Source organism: Neurospora hispaniola (genome assembly GCF_033458365.1).
Source record: "Neurospora hispaniola strain FGSC 10403 chromosome Unknown B0T23scaffold_1, whole genome shotgun sequence".
NCBI lineage: Eukaryota > Fungi > Ascomycota > Sordariomycetes > Sordariales > Sordariaceae > Neurospora > Neurospora hispaniola.
In genome coordinates, this window is record NW_026944406.1 from 5,306,969 (window position 1) to 5,326,707 (window position 19,739).

General features: G+C 50.4%; 3 protein-coding genes and 1 non-coding gene across 4 annotated transcripts; 3 read left to right on the forward strand and 1 right to left on the reverse strand.

The window, feature by feature from the left end:
• Positions 1-13,041: 13,041 nt before the first annotated feature.
• On the reverse strand, positions 13,042-14,437 carry B0T23DRAFT_401577 (uncharacterized protein; the record flags this gene model as incomplete). The annotated part of the gene is made up of 9 exons (XM_062838595.1): positions 13,042-13,221; positions 13,272-13,408; positions 13,517-13,550; positions 13,659-13,739; positions 13,786-13,877; positions 13,937-13,980; positions 14,027-14,101; positions 14,195-14,354; positions 14,416-14,437. The coding sequence occupies 9 exons, from the start codon at positions 14,435-14,437 to the stop codon at positions 13,042-13,044; spliced, it is 825 nt and encodes a 274-aa protein (XP_062697726.1).
• A 1,099-nt stretch (positions 14,438-15,536) lies between these two features.
• On the forward strand, positions 15,537-16,478 carry B0T23DRAFT_34831 (uncharacterized protein). The gene has a single exon (XM_062836008.1). It carries the CDS (start codon positions 15,633-15,635, stop codon positions 16,374-16,376), a length of 744 nt encoding a protein of 247 aa, XP_062697727.1. The 5' UTR covers positions 15,537-15,632; the 3' UTR covers positions 16,377-16,478.
• Positions 16,479-18,635, forward strand: B0T23DRAFT_34832 (uncharacterized protein). Its single transcript, XM_062836009.1, has 4 exons — positions 16,479-17,218; positions 17,267-17,476; positions 17,532-17,705; positions 17,775-18,635. The coding sequence occupies exons 1-4, from the start codon at positions 16,580-16,582 to the stop codon at positions 18,273-18,275; spliced, it is 1,524 nt and encodes a 507-aa protein (XP_062697728.1). The 5' UTR covers positions 16,479-16,579; the 3' UTR covers positions 18,276-18,635.
• An 862-nt stretch (positions 18,636-19,497) lies between these two features.
• On the forward strand, positions 19,498-19,569 carry B0T23DRAFT_t30. The gene has a single exon. It is a non-coding gene; the product is annotated as a tRNA-Cys (tRNA).
• Positions 19,570-19,739: the final 170 nt, after the last annotated feature.

The window sequence follows — 19,739 nt, forward strand, 5'->3', positions numbered from 1 at the left end:
GTTTCATTCCGCTGCCGATCGTCATAGTCGATGGGGTTCCAGAACGGGACGGACCGCTTCAGTTCACTTCGCTTCTTCCTCTTTCCAGACCATTTGTCTGATTTAGGATTTGCAATTACACTAACGTGGCATTCCAACCTCTGTCTCATTCTTCAGACTGGAATACGGGATTTTTAAGCATCTGCATGCTTACTCTGGGTGATGTGGGATGGAGAGTTGTCAAGTGTCGACGCCCGTTAGTTTGTGTGTTGAAAGTCTATCACGTTCTCACGTTCTCACGTTAGGCAACGGGTTCTTCAGGCATGGTTGAGTTGACGAGGATACTCTTCGCTCAATGCTAACTCCAATGACACTATCACATCTCTCGACAGTGGCAGACTGGCAGCCATCCCCTCAACGAATGCTCGAGCCATAGACACTACGCATTTCACACGGCCAACTCACCTGACACAGCCTCACGGATACTCTCAACCCCATGTTCACAGAGAGAGCATCAGGTGATGACCCCATCCCCTTGAAATTCAGACTTTGAGCCTCCTGAACAGCACAAACAAAACCCCGTGATCTATCACCTGCCAGACTCGCTCAGCAACAAACATATGCCGACCTGACACAATACCGCCGGAAGTTGTTTGCATGTTTGCTCTTCGAGTGCACGGGTATCAACACCCCTTCCTAACTCCAACTCCAAAGCCCTAAGCCCTCCCCCCCTCTCTCTCTCACTGCCCCCTAACACCCCCATCAGACCCCTATCCAGGCCCCCCACACGCACATCACATATCACCTACCTAGTTGAGTTGCCCTCCTAAATAAGCCCCCTATTTAACCCGTCCTATCAAAGAGAGAAGATCAGCTGGTTCAGGCCGTCTATCGAGATCTTATGCACCTAGATCACAGATCACCCGATATCCCGGGGGAAGCCGGGGATGTACCGGGAGAGACTTGCCGAGTCGGGTAGGGTAGACCGTGTCTATTGATGCCTACCGGTAAGTCAGCCGCGGTCCGGGTTAGCCGACCGAACGGACCGGCTGAGGAGAGATTGGTGTTTGCTCGACCCTGAGAATCAAATCCTCGTTAGTGAGTTAGCGATACTATGTAGGTAGCTAGACTAGTAGATGGGTTAAACTACACAGTAACTGGACTAGCTAGCTGAGCCCCAATTCAGCTCATGCACGGGATGTGTATCATCCATCTATCCCCTCTGTCCCCTCATCTCATAGATAAATGATAGATCGACTATCTACCTCGGCATCATGATCCGCGCATATCAGATGCATGCACGACTTTACGATTTTCGCCCCGTATTGTGTTTCCAGGATCCTGCCAGGCACCACCCAGGCAGATGGTTATCACTTTTTTCTTCGCTGATACACTAGACAGGTAGCTACCTCCTGCATTCCAATGCTTTTTACACGAGAACTACTGGGTACACGACATATTACCTGCATACGTCAACACAGCCATATATGTATGCGTGAAACTTGTGCGTGAAACTACAGCGCAGCGCAGCACAGTACCTATGTACATGACCAAGCCAGCATAGTGCCTGAACTTGTGATACTTTAGATACAAGTCAGAAAATAGGCAAAAATAATAGTTTAAAAGACTTGAAAGCAAGGGATGGACGGCACTTGATCCTCGTCCAAACGAGGGAAAGCGGGGCCGGCAAGTGACATCCGGAACAGCGGGCGGCGTCGAGTCAAATCGGGTCATCGGACGGGGGAAAGTACCTCTATGTTGTATACGAGCGGGGAACCGGATGGGATAGAAGTAACTGTCTGAATGAGACAGGAAAAATCCGTTTGGAGGCAAAGGATTTGGGAAACACTGGCTTGTCTGGGCAGGAGGGGAGGAGGAGGAGGGAACGAAGAGGGGAAAGGTCAAGTTTGATATCAAAGATGTTTGCTTTTCGCTTCGTCTGTTCGCTCGCTCGCTCGTTCGCTCGTTTGGTCGTTCGCCGTTGCATGTGTCTGACTGAATGGCAGATAGTCAGCCTTGTTTAAAAACACTTCCACAGTGCTGTCAGATATGGGAGAAGTGAGTAATAGTACAAGCACGGTGCTTGCATATGCAGTATCAGAACGAAATTGTTAGGTGTGTGCGCGTGCTCGCATTTTTTCCCCAATATTTCACTGCCACTTTTCAACTATCACTTACATATTGATTGATAATGAATCTCAAACCATAGTTGAATGCTTGAAATGGACGAATGAATGAGATGTTGTCGTTCGCACCTTTGTGTGGGTTTCCCCGTTTTCAGCTCGCCCATATCTTCCCCGTCTTGGCGATGCTCCAACTTTACCTACTTCGCAGCACATTTTAGCCAAACGTACGTAATTTTTACTTAGTAAACTATTTTCATTGTCTAAATAGACGAAAGGAGGGGTGGAAATAACGTGAGACATCAGACTAGTGAAATAACCTTGTATCTAGTGTATTTTGTGCACATGTAACGCGGGCAGGTAGGTAGGCAGGTTGTTGTAAGAAGGCCTGTCCCTGCCTGCATACACATGTACATACCGCGTACATATGTCGACTTGACAAGCTGAGAAAAGCAAAGAGACTTACCACCTACATGGAACTAGGTAAGAAAGACATTATCCACCTACATGGAACTAAAGGTAAGGTACCTACCTACCCATCGCACCAACCATCAGGAACTGTGAAGCCAAGCAAAAATCCTAAAAACGGGAACCTGGAAAAAGAAACAAGTTCTCCTTACTTATCATTCGACTTCAAGGGTTTCCCTGGTTCAAGAGATACCAAGTTCAATCAGTCAGTTCACTGTGGTTGAGTCTTTGGGCCAGGACCCTGAAAATCGATTTTGGCTAGATTTTATGAAGGGACTCTCTGATTCCAAACTCTAGGTTTCTCTGGACGGTTGAATGGATAGGTAATCGAGGCGATGGCGATAGGGAATCCCTCTTTTGCCTCAGTCGCACCACTTTCGACATCTCGACACACTTCATTTCTCAGAAAGTGATTTGATAAGTTCATGTTCGACATGTCTCACCTGCTCACTTTACCACATGGAACTAGACGAGAAGTATCTAATAGTAGCCCTGGTGCCGAGAACCTGGAATAGCGGAAATCCAAAGCCCCAATCCCTACGCCCGCTTGTCGTCGCCTCATACTTGTTTCTCTTCGCTTTTTCTTACCCACGTTGCCCCCAAACTTAGACACACACACACGTGGGGAATATGTTGTGCTTGGGCGGGAGTGGAGAATCAGGAGAGTCCGAAGGACCGCAAATGGAGTCGGAGTTTATTTTTCCAGTATCCATCTAGGGGTATCGGAATATCTGAAGCTGAAACACTGCGCGCTGATTCCGCTGTATGTTATGTGAGTCTCGATGTGTATGCAATCAGGGGTCTTTCTTCTTGGTCTCCGGAGGTATGTCTCTGGCGTTAGTGATACCCATCAACTTGCTAATTCGAGCTGCATAGGAAACTCACCCACGTTTGTCTTGTTACCAGACCTGATCTCAGTCAGGTTATCGTCGTAGCCCGTGAACCCCATATCATCCCGAGGCGATGTCACAGCAGCTGGACTGGGGAAACAGGCCAAAAGAACTACTGATTCGTGCTGGATCCGACTTTCCTATGCCGGATGTCCTGTCATTCATCACCAATGTCACGCATCATTATCACGCCTCCTGGGCCAAGGGGAAATTGACGCAGAAGGCAAATTGGCCCCAAGCGGTCAAAAGTCGTTCAACTACAACCCTCCTAGGACAGAGGGATTGGGTTGTAGGCGAGCCTACGAGACGCCAGTCTGCGTGTAGTGGCTTCAGGGTTCCCGATATTACCTAGCCAGATGTCGTGATCCAAATACCTAGTCGCAAGTGTGCTCGCTGTCCCCGTCCTATTCTTGATTTGTCTTTTGTTGCTTCTTTTGTCTTGTCTTCCACATCAACTGGTCAGTACTTGGCTTTCGGTCACCTACTGGAAGAGAGGGATTCCGGAGGCATTCAGCGGGACTAGGGTTTGGAAGGGTTGTCGCCAAGCCGAGCGGAGCGAACGCAGAGTGGATGGTCGGATAAAATAAGATCAACAGCGGCACGGGACGAAGACGGACGGGTGTCGCCACTGGGCGATACGAGTTAGATTGAGCTTGTGTTGTAGTGGGAATGGGAATTTGTGTTTGGATTGGGTGTTGTCTGGTATGCTACGCTACGCAGTAGATCTGATGGAGATGGGAAATGAAACGGAGAGGGAAAAAAAGAAAAAAAAAAAAGAAAAAAAACAGTGTGGACAAGCCCGCTAATGTTGAGCGGAAGTGGAGAAACAGAAGGATAGAAAATCGTGTTTCAACAATAGAGCCTCATTCGAAGGTTCATCGACATCCCTAACAGGTACAGATCGGCCATTTTTGCGCTTGTTGGGTTTGGTTTCTCTCGTGAAACTTTGGTGATGGGTTGGAGATGAAGAACTTGGATGGAGGATGATCGCGAAAGGAGCATGGAAGGGCGGTGAGTCTGTCTCTCCCAAGCTCTTCTTCATGTCAGTCACTGATGACTTCTTCTTTTGATGGTTCCTTAGGTACCTTTGCCTTCATCTCCCACCCCGAGATCGCCCCAGCGATCAATAAACCTGCAACTATCCGTCGAGGAGACTGACTGCGCGCATCAACTGGAGTCTTGGCCTCCAAATTATCACATAGATCTTCTCCCCCTTCACATATCATCTTGATAGATCGATACGATTTCCGGAATCCAGACCCCCTTTTTGAGTTAAACATCAAGCAGTGGCTGGTCAGCCGCGCGCCAGTCGTTCAATTGAGGCGTCAGGTCGCAAGAAGGGGTCTGGTCCCACAACCGACGAGTAACGAATCCATGCTCTCTACTCGAGCCAGTCGATTTGAAAGGCTGGAAACCGAAATTGAGGAGGCAAAATAGGTATGTAAACCCTCTCCAGCGTCTGTATTGCTACTGGGTGATAAAACTTTCCGTCACTGCCGTAGAGGAAATGGCGAGTGACAAGATTAGTATCGACACGAGAATGGCCGACAAAGTCGGCACCGGCCCAGGCCAAGCTTTTCGGCTACGTAGGTACACTAGGCTAGAGTTTTGTTATCGCGGCTACGGCGGCGATATTGAAAAAAAATTGCACCCACAGGAACATAGGTTATCGATCCGGCCAACGAGCCCTCAAAGGTCGGGTGAGGCTGGTAGGAAGGCCATTGGCGTCGAGATGTAGGTACGGAGCGGCTCAGCCCCAATCGATGCATCGAAAGCGGCGGCGTCCCATATACAATGCCGTGTCTTTTGATGAGATAGACGCATGCAAGACTTTTTTTTTTTTTTTCTTTTTTTTTGCGTTCGTCTTTCGACATCGTTTTGGAGCTCCCGAAGACGTCCACTTGTAACGAGCTGCCGTGTTCACCTTGCCGTCCGTGTACAACAGCGCACCGCACTACCGTGCAAGTAATGTGATATCTCATGTAAGCGAGCACCAAGCCGAATCCATCTCTATAGACGCTCTCTTCCCAAAACAGGACAAATAGAGACGGGTGCGTACAGATGGATAACTTGACGTGGGGACGATGGGGTGATGGAGGCTGAAAGGCGCAGTTATACAACAGTACCTACCCGTTGCCTCCTTTCTCACCCCCCACATAAGGTAGGTAGCTTGCCAGATTTGTGATCAAGCCTCATGAATGGGGCAAAATGTTCAGCCCTTTTGCGGGTGCGGGTGTAAACCGCTGTCAATGATGCCATAACCAAGTCGCTGCCATTCAGGATTTTCGTTGCTGCCATTTTTGCATCGCATCGATGGCTTGATAAACTGATTAGGCGAATCTTCCTTTTGGGTTGGGTCAGATGTCTGATGATTTGTTGGATTCGCTCAGCTTGCTGGTGTTCCTTCCACTAATAATCCTTGCGAAGATCCAAACACAGAGTTGCAATTTGTACAGCTGTCGTGGATGCGGGATCCCCGTCATAATTGGATCTTGCAGATGTCTGCTCAGCCAAGATCCGACGACCTCGTCATGGCGACCTGCCGACGTATGATTCGGGATGATATGCTGACATATTTAGAAGTCAAGTTAGTCTCAAAGTCGTTGTCGTAGAGCGATTGTGTTTCCTTCCGATGGTTGGTTGCGATACGAAAAGCTTTGAAGGCCGCACACTAGGCGCCGTGAAGAAGAGTGCCTCAACCCCTTCCTCGCTCTCGATTTTGGCTTCACTCCAGGTCTCTTCCAGTTCGTCACCATTCCGTCCTGCATCGACGTCATTAGAGTTCTCGGACTAGTCGGTTCCTGCACCAAAGGAGCTGAGGTTGATTGTGAGAACTGAGGGCAACATGCACTCCGTAAGTACGTAATGCCATGCCATGCCCAGCTTTTAATAACACCATTAGTGCTGTCATGATTCTATCCACACTTCCCACACCATCTGCCAGTAAAATTGCCGAATATGGGCACGCATTTCCAGCTCCGCGATCATGGAGCGGCCCTCTCCCGTCGTCCCTTGTCCCATCCTGTGCCCTTGGAGGGAAATCCATGCACAAATGGAAGCTGCTTTGTCAGTACGTACAATGATCTGCTGCACTTTTACTTAGCGTTGAAGCTAGTATGGCTTAGCCCGCTGTTACCTCTATCCGAGTTGATGTAATGGAGCTAGGAGCGTACATGTAGAGTCCTACCCAAACGGCCATCTTTCTCGCGGGCGAGGCGTACGCACACGGACAAATCACGGGAGTGGAAAGTTGATAAATCTTTCAGGAAGCTGGGAAAATAGTGACAGATACGAACTTTTTTTTTTTTTCTTTTTTTTTTTTTTCTTTTTTGGCGAATGTGTGATTGTAGGGATACTGTAGCATTGGTTTTTGCATGCATCCGGAACGGAGGGTCTGACTACTCCCTTCTCATAATGTTAAGCCGACCGATCAGTCGACAATTCACACGAATTGTTGCAATGACCCTTCGCCAACATCCGGGTTGCCGGGAGGGGAGTGGAAATCTTAGCACGGAAATGACAACTGATGTAGTGTTTGCGGCAAGAGGTAGATCGGTTTCGATCTCCAGATCAGGAGGATGGCCCTCCCCATCGACGATTCCCGATCCGGGTGACTGATGTGATTCGCTACAGAAGCGATCCCATCCTAAGCTCATCTGTCAAATGTGAGAATTATGTTGATTGAATATTGTGACATGACTGACAATTATCATGAACTTGGGCAATCCATGGTGATGTTTGATGGTTTTGAGGCTCTTCTTGAAGCGCCATGGTGTGAATCACTATTGTGAAAGGAAAGCTTGGCTAGCTGCACAAAATCAATCGATCATGTTGTTGACTATAGAGTAATGACCCGTTGAACTAGTGGCAAACAGGCAATAGCAAGACTGCTTCGTACTCGGTCGGTCTGAAAGCATCCACCACCACCGACATTGACACAGAGGCCGCTTGAAACCGACAAAACGTGTTTGAAGGGATGCGGTATTGAGCTTAGCGAGCTTTGCTGGTGAGTTGGTCGTCCTATAGCAAATGGTGCGTATCTGTAGTGTACCTGATTGAGGACTTGCACTGCACAAAACGACCTGAAACGCACGTGTAGAATCCATGTCATGCCATTGACTCTCACGTCATCAACGTGTTCTAGACCCCAGATCGACAATTAGTACCTTGTTGGAGCGTGTGCTACCGACCGTTGCTTCCAGAGTTGTCTAGTCCACTGGCCTGTGTTGAGAATAAGGAATGGTGGATGATCTCTCCCGTCAAACAGCAAAGATGCACGTTGGGCCACCACACGGCCGTTTGAATGGGTTTTGCAGCGGCGCTCCCAAGTTTGTGATATCTGCTTCATATTATAGGTACACTTCCAGCACAACCTCTAAGTCTACATGAGGAGATGGAGTCATTGTGTAAGCTCATGCCCTTAGACGTCATATTGTGACCAGCCTCGGGAGAGCTCCGATAGGAAACCCAGCTATCACTATCTGTGACAGGAAGTTCGCGGCACCGCTCAAATATTGACAAAAAACCAGGCGACAATCAAATGATGGATGCCGGGTTCGTCCAGCCAACTCAATTGCATTTTGGCCTAGCAGTATCGTGTGGACGAAGAATCCGGTGCCTGGTGAATCGTGGTCCCTTTCATGTGGCCCCGTGCCGGATGCGCTGTGTAACCGGGCCGGAAGGACGCTTCGGGGGCCAGGAGAGAGTAACGATAGTGACCTGGTGCCTCTCTGTCGTCGTAATACAACAGAGGCTCAAAGTAGGCGTGATGTTCCGTGTCATCTGTACCGACTTTGTGGTTCTTTCGATGGCAGTTTTTGTTACTGTGTAGGACGCAACAAGACTGATGACGATTGCCTGGAAAGATAATGAGATAATCTTGTCATGGCTGGATGATTGCAAGCTGGAACAGGGTACCAGAGCACAGCCCTGAGTGATTGCACTGAAGCATCACGATTCGGACGTTCCTCCGTGTCTTTTCTTGTTGTTTCTTGGTTGCTTGTGAAGTACAAGTTACCCCCAAGCTGGGAAAGGCGGGATCGCCCATTAACCAGATCACTGGAACGAGAACCGACAGGGCTTCAATGACGACAAGGGTCGGAAGCAAGAGCGAGAAGCAGCCGATGCTTGAAATGGGTAGTCCTGAAGGGTTAGTCCGGGGTATGTATCGACCACCATGTAACAGGGCTGGTGGTCTCGTGATTAACGAGGTATTATTTGTAGGAAAGGGGGTTTGAAGGGGGGCTCATGGGGGCCATCTGCTCGCTGTCAGGGGTCGACATTACAGTTTTTTTTTACAAGTTTGCCAAGGCTGGGGGTGATCAATTTGCTTCCCCGGTGGTGGTACGCCACAAACCGATACGCTAGGGAACAAGTTCGTCCGACTTAAATGAAGGCCTTGCTCCCCAAACACGGAACGAGCAGTTTCCGGCTGTTGGGGCAGCCGTTGACAACAACAGTTAATAACCGCAGCAACATTAACGTCCTCAATACGTAATCGATGGAAATAGCAGTGGACGTAGCCAGGAAACATGTCCATCATTGTCCTCATCTGAACAGCAGCCGTAGAGAAATCATATGAGGTCATGAGCGAGAGTTGACCAAACTTGGACCTTGAATTCTCAAGACATTATATGGTCATACATGTCGTTGTGCCATGTGGCCGTTGGAATTCCACCGGTCCGCAAGTTGAATCATCAGGCGCCGGGCCGGCGTCAACCTTGGCCTAGGTCAGAGTGCTCCAGCCTGCCAGGTGCCGGCTGGGGGCCAGTTGGTCTAACGTGCGTCACCGTGGTGTACCAACGGAAGCAAACAAGCGTGAAAGGGCAAGAGTTGCGATTCGCTGGGAACAAGCCGGCGCTGGCAGGGCACGGGTGAACCACTGCAGCGGATCGATGAAAAAAGGCGCCATGCACGACCTGCCGCTGCAAGCTTGCGATTCTCATAGGTTGACGACGACCACGTACCCGGATGACCAGATGGCGCTATGCTGTGTTGGGAGTAAATAGCCTGAGGGCCAGAGACAAACTGGGATCAGGCTGCATTTTTTCTTTACTTACGTCTGGGGGCACTGGGCACTCCAAATGGTGGGGGACTTGTACACAGTAGCAAGATCGTAGGCTGGGGATTGAACGCCCTGTTACCGCGGTACTGCATTGGGAACAGACTTGACAGTTCGCCGGGGTGGGCGTAGGGTTGGTAGGCGTCAAGTTTGGATGTACAGTCCAGCCCTAGGAGCGAGACGGCTGTATGAATTCCCGTCGGGTGCTTTTACCTTATCCAGAAAGAGGCGTTTGCAAAAGACCCCAACCGGGAGAGCATCTCGGCGAGGGTATGGGTATCACCCTCAAGGGATGTTCTAGTCCATCCAGATCTGGTGTGCGAGACTGCAGGATCGGTTTCTCCTTAGACAACGGTACCGAACGGTAGTGCCGCGTTACCAGCACGGACGGGCAGGGTGCCGTGGTTGACACACCACACCGCGGGACGCTGACACTGACAGTGACACTGACATGTTGACAGCAACGGGATAAACGACACCGACACTCACTGCGCTGTGTATGAGAACTGACAAGTCATTTTCCTGGATAGCGCCAAAATTTCACCCTGAAACCGAAGGCTGAAGCGATCCCTACGGTGGATGCCCAACAAATCACCCCAAGCTGCTGGGCGCTGCTGGGCCATTTAGCGTTGTACGGATCGACTCCGATGTAGGGATGCCTGGGAATTGGTTTCGTTATCTCCGCCATGGCATCGTCGTTGGCATCGTATCAGAACGTCCCCTTTGAGCTGGGCCTAGACCTGGTACATATGTGAGAGGGAGGTCAACGGTGATGTGCGCTGCCCTGGACCCTTGACGTCGAGTGTTGAGAAGTGCGGTGGAAAGTCTGGGGATACCGCTTCTACACGTGTAAGAGATATTCTCTTTTATTAGGGGAAAGTGACAGCTAATGCGGGCAGTTTCGCCCGCTCTTGGCTGCGTACGTATGCATATCTTATCAGGATTCGCTCATAATCCTAGCATCATCCACAAAGCATACGTATCTATTCCCCTGAATGCGTAGTTGCGGTACTAATGATAACCATGCTCTTATTAGCAGATAGGGAGTTGAGCAACGGGTCTAAGATGATGTGCCGTAGAGGTCTGTAAGTAGTCCAATTTGGAGAGCCTGGTAGAGGAAACAATGTAGATGGTGTATGACAGACTGCTGCAGTGCTGTTTGGTTGATGAACTTGGAGCACCGTGTTTGCTGCTGGGTTCGTGACTTGGTCTAGAATTCTGAAGCTTGGATCAAGGGTTTGTGTCTTAGATTTGAACGCCGAGAGAGGAATGGTTGTGTAACGAACACTACTAGAGGTAGGTATCTAAGCTTGACAATGGGATCTCTGAAAATCCCATCTTGAAAAGTCCCTTGTTATGGATGTTTTGATCGTGGTTTCCACCAAAATCTACGGAAGGGTTGAGACTTCCTCCACAGTGGAGCAATTCAGTGGGTTCACTAAATTCGCGTAAAGTCTCCGGAGGGAAAGGTCCATCCAGATTTGGAGTGCCAAAAGTGCCAGGAGTGCACCTTATCCTTCCAACGTGCGAACTTGGTACCTACTGCATAGTAGAGGTAACGAATCGAAGCCGTTCCTTCTCCATCGTCCGCATTAACGGAGTGGTAAACTGTGGATCCCCGGGAGCCTTCCGGAACAGCATGCCATGTGCATGCGTGGAGCTGAAGCCGGAGGCTCACCCCGTTGCTAGGTACCGCAGTACTCCGTACCTGCTGCAGACGTAATAGGTTGCGCCGGGGTCATTCTCGCTGATATTCCAGTTTGTACCTCGTGTACACCACCCCCCACGCGCACTGATTTCCAATTCAACTTGTGCCGGCGGTCAGGCGTGAGGTTCACGACAGCTTCCAATCCCAGGAGCCGGAGCTTTACCAGCCAGTCGAGCACAGCCAGCCAGCCAGGCTTGTTCCTCCGCAAAATGACGCGTCGGGAGCCTGCCACAGTGCAGCATGCACGCACCGTGACTCGAAAATCCAGAATGAGCGGAGTGGGGCACCCATGGCGGAGGGTGTCCGCTTTTTCAGGTACCTCTACGGGTAGAGAAATTTAGCGTACGCACGGACAACCGCCAGTTCAACGCCATATTGGATTGTCATGAGAATGAACGCAACTTACAATTCTTCTCGCCCACTTGGGCTAATGTAAATGACAGGAGAGATAGACACGAACAATTTTGGAGCTTTGTCTAGATCTACTTCAGTTCTAGAGGTACCTATATCTACTTGCTCCAGTAGTTCACGGCGGGTGTTTGGCCTGGGCCAGTATCAGCCGGCGGCAAGAGCGTCAAATTGATCCATCCGAGACAACCCTCGACTTCTGCTCTTGCCTTGGGCTTCCGGCTCTTTTGCCATCATGACCTACAGCACTCCTCGTACTGGAACGGAGCGAAAAATACCGTAAGTAGAGGTACTTACAATCTCGATACGAGATTTGACAAATTCAATTTCCTACTGCCCCTGAAACGCGCAGCTTTGCCGGGCTAAGCGACCAAGATAGCCGACCTTTATGGAGACTCAGGCGCCTGCACCGCCTGAGCCGCAACCAGATGCCACCTTATAATTTTAGTATCGTGATGGAGACATTTTGGGAAGTATCCGGGTCCCATCCCGCTGTGATGGCCTGCACCAGAGGGCACCTCGGGCGGGCACCTCGGGCGGGCACCTCGGGCGGGCACCTCTTCGACCTTCACCTCAAGTGCGCCAGTTGTCGGTTCGCGTCCGTTGCCACATACGGTCAGAGGTCCCTGGCATTTCAGTCTCATAAAGCGCGCCATCACGAGGAGGAAAGGAAGGCGGCAGCACAATCTCAGCCCCTGACGATTGTGTCTCCTCACTTGTTTTCACACCCGGCAGCCTTGAGCTGGAAAGGATCAGGGACCCTGATTTTATCTTCTTGACGTTCATAACAGCTGTTGAAACGTCCGCGTTTCGTCGCCTTGCCTGATCTGCAACACAGTTGCCATACCATCTTTCTTGTCGGCGAGCTTTTCAGCCTGGCTAACGAACGTTGAGACCAGATTTCCGAGGCCATTCCAAGCCTATTGAATCAAGGCTTTCCCAGTCGAAAGCAGACCAAGGCAGGGATTCAATCGCAAATTGCAGCCTCATTGGCGGCAAGTAGGGATCGGCGCTTGGGTTTACTTGATACTAGGGCGACTGTTACCTCTAGTCTACGCAGTACATGTATATACACTGCACACTTCCATGTAAATCAGCCAATGGACCGGTTGAGTTTTGTCTACCTGGGCTAACCTTGCCCTATACTAAAGGTCATATTCATTCGAGAAACATCCTCGAGTCACCATGCGCATAGGATACACAACGGTTTGAGCGTAAAATACCTCTATATTTCTCACGTTACATGTCTAGTTACTATCAAAAAGCATTGGGACTAACGTGCGCAAACGGACCTACAAGCTGAGAAAGAGAAACCAAACCATGAGATTGGGAATGCATATTATATCAGCACCTTGGCTTATTCTGTCGGGTGTCCGACCTTGGTCCTGGCATCTGAACACTCGGTCATGATATGCCCGCAGAGCTCTCACAGTCACTTCTTGCTTGGTACATAACATTATCAAGTCTGCTCCCAACACTGACCATGGAGACAATGAAGTGCGGTCCTTGGTGATCTACATTCAATACCACCGCATTTTGCAGTGAGATCGTGCTACCAGTACCAAGAGGTGATAATGACATCTGCTGTGCACCTTGGCGAGCAATTGGACGACAGCCAGAGCAAGACACGGTACAAAAAAGGAGGTGTGACAATAAGGGAACTGCCGCATGTGGAGCCCAGACAAGCACGCACTCCAAGATATCAAATCCGACATCAACGCAGCATTGCGGACGCACTTGTGAAAATCATCAACGACACGCCCAACGGCCACTAGATTGATGATGATGATGTGTAGCGTTGTGTTTCATTTCTACCACCATACGCACGTACATGTAGCAGAACAGGGTGGTAATGGTCAGGAATACCTAACTTCCGTACTCGCCCCGAGTTGGAGCTGGAGTTCAGTTGGAGTCTTTGCTGGAAAGCCTCAAACTTTGGCGACTCGGCGGGGAGTCGCCCACTGAATGTGCGTCCGCGGCACATGACGGCCTGCGACCTACTCTGCGTTGCCCTTCCACACCCACTTCGATGCATCGATTACCACCATCAAAAGTGAGGATGATTTCCTATTCGCAAGAACCTTGACACCCAAGTCTGGTCTCTGCCCCAAAAAGGCTAGTGCAAGCCCCTCCTTGGCACTAACGAACCCTTGTCAGCCTGCCGGTGTTGCTCCCACACCTCTTCTCACGCCTTTTTGGTTGGACAGATAGCCGAATCCTCTTCTCCTTGGAAGTACGTACTGTAGTACAAGCTCTCACCCAGAGTCCCTTCCCGCTTCTGCCCCTATCCACGGCGTACCTGCCCACTCAAACGTCAACAGGCGGCCGCGGCGGCAGGAGCGACTCGAGTTCGGACAGTACGTATTTAGCAGCAGTGGAAGGAACCTACCCCATGCAATGGCCGCAGAGATCTGACGACGGGAGGTCTACGGGGCAAGACGAGTGGCTTCCGGTGAGCTGCAACCTGGACGTCAATTCTACTACCGTCAAGGATACCTACCTACCTACCTTACCTACCTACCTTACCTCCTCGCCCGAGTTGACACCTCACTCACACTCGTTGATTGCTTGTGGGAACCGAAGCCTGAAGTTCGTCCGTCCGTCGTGTTCGGGTTTTCCAAATATTGGCCCCGAAGGACCAGGACGGAAACTGGCAATCTTGACGCCTGACGTGACAAGACTCGACGGCCAACGGTTGAAAAAGTCCAGACTCCCGTCTGCCATTTCGAGGTCAGTGCACAGTGTCCAGCGCAACTTGAAAGTTCAGCTCATACTTACCGACCAGCATCCCGTCATCCATTCCAGGCAAGCACCTTACGTACCTTACCGTACCTTTTAGACGGACACGCGGCACCCACCCGGCCGTGAGCATCCATCAAGCACAACGCCCGTTTACCCGTCTAAGCCCGTCAAGCTTTTAGTGTACAGATGGATACACTACACCATCACCATTGGCCATGAGCCCCCCAGTTGCCGATTTGCTGGAATACAATGGGCCTCGACTCGACCCTTAGTACTACCTCGGCGGGCGCGCCGGTGGCAAGTGGATGTGGTATTGGTGCGCGTGGAGGAGAGATTCTTGATGCCGGATCTCCATCCATCGCCTCGCCGAGTCCATCATTGCCTTCGACGGTTGAAATGTCCACTTCTCTCCCGTCCCGATGAGAATCCGAAGTCAGGAACCTTCGGGATCTAATCTTCTCAGTGGATCATTTACCACGAGTTGACGGACGTTTCCACTTCTAACATTATGTTTTTTTTTTTTTTGTTTTTTTTTTCTTCACGTCGTCTCCTCTCTCTTTCCCTCAACCCCTAGTCGCCGCTCGAGTTCGTTCTCCTCCTGATGTTCTTCCCGGCCATCTGCTCCGCCTACCCTGGCCTACTGTGTACTGGCCCATCCCCCGCCTTCCGTCATCCCGTTCTGACATTTCCGGATGTCCAATGCTATCGAAACTGCGACTATGCAATATTAACAGGCTCGATAGTGCTATAGCCATCCTTCGTTCCTTTGGCTTCCCCCCCCCCCCCCCCCCCCCCCCCCCCCCCCGCGGATCCGTTTCTACCTGTCACATCCCCGATGCTACCTACCGTTGACAGGCTGCAGTCTATCTGTCTGGCACATCCCTCTGTGCGTACGGGGCTTTGTGATGACTGTGTCGATGCACTTGAGGGGGGCACTGACGGCTCCTGAAGCTTCTCGCCAGTTGACTCTAGGTATAACAACACATGTCCAGCATATCATCCTGACAAGCCTCGCCCAGATAGGTGATCCAGCAACACGTTCTTTCCAGACCTCGTTCTAGAGGGGTCTCACCCATATCTCCTCCCGGTGAAGTCTGGAGAAAGCCGTGTCATGCCCGTCCGGTCAGATGAAGTGGACTTAACACCGGGGGCTTGCCTTACTCGGACGACAGTGCAGCATCATCATCCACTCCAAGACCTTACTCGCATGTGCTGGATACCAGTCATAGGTATTTACATATGCAGTTCCCCCCATGCATACATACACAGATATGTACAGTACGTCTTTGTATCCTCGCAAGCTTTGGCTTCTCACCCATGACTACCCCCCTGGCTATCCTCCCTCATCATCAATCCCCAGAGACCTGGTTACACAGTATCAAGTGCACCTACGGTATCTTGGCCGTACTCCGGGGGGCCTTGGAGGACCGGGGGGTCCTAGTTCATCCGCTACGTCGAGCTTAGCGGGCTTGGTGGGGGTCTCGCGGGCTGCGATAGGACCAGTGCCGAACGGAAGCAGGAATCCCGAGTGGGACTGGACTTATTGTTTCTGGGCTGGGCCACCTCTTCCTGTCTGTAAGCGCAGGTTATGGCTCTGGGCTGCTGCTAGTACCTCACCAGCTTTTGCGCACCGTCTTCATACTCCCCGTAGTGTACAAAGTGAGTGCGTAATGACATTGACAGGCATCGACGTGCAGGGCAAGGTTACTGTCAAGAGTACCACCCATCTGGAGAGGTACGTATTTGGATCATGGTGTACATCCACTCTGTCTGCCCTAGCTTGCCCGGGATGTCAACCCAAGGAGAGAGAGTCCCATCCGTTATGGAATCCCCAAAGGGCCTCGAAAATGAGAGCGAGATCTTTCGGCCTGAAGTGGCTTGCACATCGATTGGCGCCGCCGGATGGAAAACCCCGGCTGCTGTCAGCCCACACTCATCTTGTATCTTTGATACTGAGGTATACATATAATACCACAGGTACGGGCCCAAGGCAATGATATGCCATCTTATCCCCCCAAGATTCTAGCATCCACTCATCTCTGCCAGAGACTCGGGCCTCACTGGGCTTGAGGATATAATACTCAGAACTAATCCTAACTGACGACATCACTTCAATCCACCTTGGTTTGTCTCACTTGGCCGTCTTCCATCTTCGCCCTTCCCCGTACTTCCACCCATCGACAGATATCCTACCAACAGAATGGCACTCACGGCTCAACCATCGGCTCCAGCGGGCTGGGAACGTTGGCCCCAGCACCATCCCAGCAACGACTATGTTATGATGGACGCCGATGTTATGCCTTACAACGCACGGCCTATGACCACAGCGCCGATGCAACAACGGCCCTCCTTGGTTCCCCACTATATGCCGACTACATCGATGAGCACGGCTTCCATCAACAGCATCAGCGCGCCAGCGCATTATCAGTCGCCTGTGCCCTATGGCGGAGGGTATCCGGCTTACCCATTGCCTACGCCTACTACCATGAACTCTTCGTACAACAAGCATCAACAATACCAGGAACGACCATCGTTACACATGATCACACCTGAGTTTGAGGATACTAGAGGACCGCATCATATCAGGAATGCGAGGCGATACAGTGAAGAGAGCAGGAGCCCATCGGAGCGGAGCGATTCTCAGGGTTCTACAACGGAAACGACCATCTCGAACCACTCAAGCTGCTCACGAACCATCACCCCTAACACCCCGGTCAACGGCGCGCCCCAAGTCGAGTTTAGCACTGCTGTGGACAAGCTCATGAAGGTCATCCAGTCCAAGATGAAGGACGCGGACCCCGAGCAGAGCGGTGATGACAAGGACATCAAGGCTGAACAGGTATGATGGACCCTTATTTTGAGACTGAGCGAGTCTAACATAATTTAGCAATCATCCCCCGTTTGTCAGGCAAGAGTGCAGCAACCGGCCGATAAGCACAAGCGTAAACGATACGAGTGCCAAATCGAGGGCTGTAATAAGAAGTTTTCCCAGAAGACGCACCGCGACACCCATGTTCGATCTCACACTGGAGATAGACCCTATGTTTGCCCTATTCCTGGCTGTGGTGGACGGTTCACCCAAGCTGGTAACCTCAAGGTAAGTCTCAGCCCTACCGTGGCTACAGTGCCCACAAAGTCTGACGAAATCTTAGACACACAAACGTCGTCACACAGGAGAGAGACCCTACCGCTGCGAGGTTTGCGACAAGGGCTTTGTGCAACGCGGAGACGTCAAGGCACACATGAAGACACATCTCGGTACAAAGGCCTTCCTCTGCAGACTCGACAACTGTCACAAGCAGTTTACACAGCGGGGAAATCTCAAGGTGAGAGAATTCGCACTTTTATGTTTTTTTTTTTTGCCAAGGTGTCAAACTGACTCGGTTTACTTGCAGTATCACCAAAACAAGTACCACAACGAGACCATCAAGGCTCTCGCCGCACGATTTGATGCCATTGAGGACTGGTCGACTGTATTGAAGGAAGATATGGAGATCTTCAAGGACTTTGCCGAGGTCCACAAGAACAGCAACAAGGGCATCAAGGGTCGGGGAAAGCATCGCAAGGTGAAATCGGTGCCTCTGAGCTCACCCACCAGCCCGATCGGCCACTCGCCGCTTCCCAACATTATGGCTTCCCAGTACCCTCTTCCTTCGGCTCCTGGAGTCTCGCAACTTCTTCACACTCCTCATCCGCTCCATCCTCCGCTCCATCACCAGGGTCCTAGTCACTCGGCTATGTACGGCATGCCCCGATCGAGCCTCCATAGCCATTACGAAACCTACGATCACCATGAAGTCGACACTGTGGCCAGCAGCCGCGGCTCAGTAGCCGAACCGATTTACCATCACGAGGAACATCCCCGGGAACTTGCCTTTGGCGACCGGATGTACTAAAATGCCAGCCATCAAGATGGTGATGCGACTATTGTTGAGTTTTAATGTGTACGAAAGGACGAGTCTACTTCGCTTTTCTGTTTACACTGTTCTCCTTATCTGTAAATGACCTCCTCTTCCCTTTTCTCGTTTTCCTTTTCATAGCGCCCGGCCATCTCCTATGTTTGATATCACTGTCTTTGGAGTTCTTGTGTGTATTTTTCCTGGGTGGTCCGGATTTCGTCAAAAAGATTTACTGGGTCCAGGGGGTTGGGGGGTGGCAAGCGGCATCTGGTTGGTATTTTGCATCCGTGATTTGTTGCATTAGGGATACTAGTCCCTCGAGGAGTTCCGGAGCGATGGGGGCAGCGCGGCGCTGTGGGAGCATGAGACGAACAAAAGGAACGATATGTTTACACAAGCATGGATGTATTATGCGCCGGGTTGATCGGTCATCGGGTGGTAGGATGACTGGCCGGCCGGTTTGACCGGTTGCAAAAAAAGGAAAGATACCAATGGGTGAAGTTTGGTTACGCAAAAGGGAGACAAAAAAGACCACTTCTGTGAGGATTGGAAACCACCTGTTGGTTACGTATATATACCAAGAGGATCGCAGGCATTTGAGGGGGGTTTTAGCCCGTCTTCTTTCTGTTGGTTAATGGCTTGCTATGGACTTAGTCCGCAATGGATAAGAATTCTTTGAAACCATTTCTTCTACCTGTTGCTTCTATCGAGACTGAATGTGTACTTTTGTTATTGGTTATGTTAAAAGAGCATCAATGTTAGTCATCTATTCCCAAAGCTTTGCGCCAGGAAGACTACGACGAAAATGGTCAGTGGGCCTCCTCGTTATCTTCCACTTCTTACTTGCATTTCCTAAAACTCTTACCTGCAACGTATTGAAAACATCCGGGAAATCCTCAATTGATTCAACAACGCTCCAGTACACTTAGCTCATAAACTCTCTCTCTCTTCCAAACATCAACCTATCACGTTTACCTCACTTGCGCCCCGGTCAACCTGTAAAATTCCGAAAATTAAACATAATCCAATAAGTACATAATCTTTCATTCTTGCAGTAATCATGATCACATGCAAAATAAACAATTGTTGAAGGAAGCATTGCGGATGAATAATAGTGTCCGATCAGTCCTTCTGGTGGTGGACAAAGACTAACCTGATGGCTTAGTGACAGATAGGGTATATGGGGTCAAGAATCAAATAAACATTCATAATCAAAGATGGACCGGTAGCTCAGGGGTAGAGCGTTCGGCTGCAGTCCGAACGGTCACGCGTTCAAATCGCGTTCAGTCCTCTTCTCTTTTTTTATTTTTTTACTCCTTCGCTTTCGGCAATGAGGGCTGGATATCATACGCTTCTTACTCTAGAGCATGGATTTATTCTATCTGCTCATTGTTGAATCAAATCTTTTTTTTATTATTGCCTGGTTTGCTTCCTTTCATCGGCTGTAGTGTACTACTTGGG

What these genes read in the sequence shown, in the direction of transcription:
- B0T23DRAFT_34831 (XM_062836008.1), top strand. Translation starts at nt 15,633, where the DNA reads ATGCATACATACACAGATATGTACAGTACGTCTTTGTATCCTCGCAAG.
- B0T23DRAFT_34832 (XM_062836009.1), top strand. Translation starts at nt 16,580, where the DNA reads ATGGCACTCACGGCTCAACCATCGGCTCCAGCGGGCTGGGAACGTTGG. An exon ending in AGGACATCAAGGCTGAACAG is followed by an intron (nt 17,219 to 17,266) that starts GTATGATGGACC and finishes AACATAATTTAG; the next exon opens with CAATCATCCCCCGTTTGTCA. An exon ending in CACAGCGGGGAAATCTCAAG is followed by an intron (nt 17,706 to 17,774) that starts GTGAGAGAATTC and finishes GTTTACTTGCAG; the next exon opens with TATCACCAAAACAAGTACCA.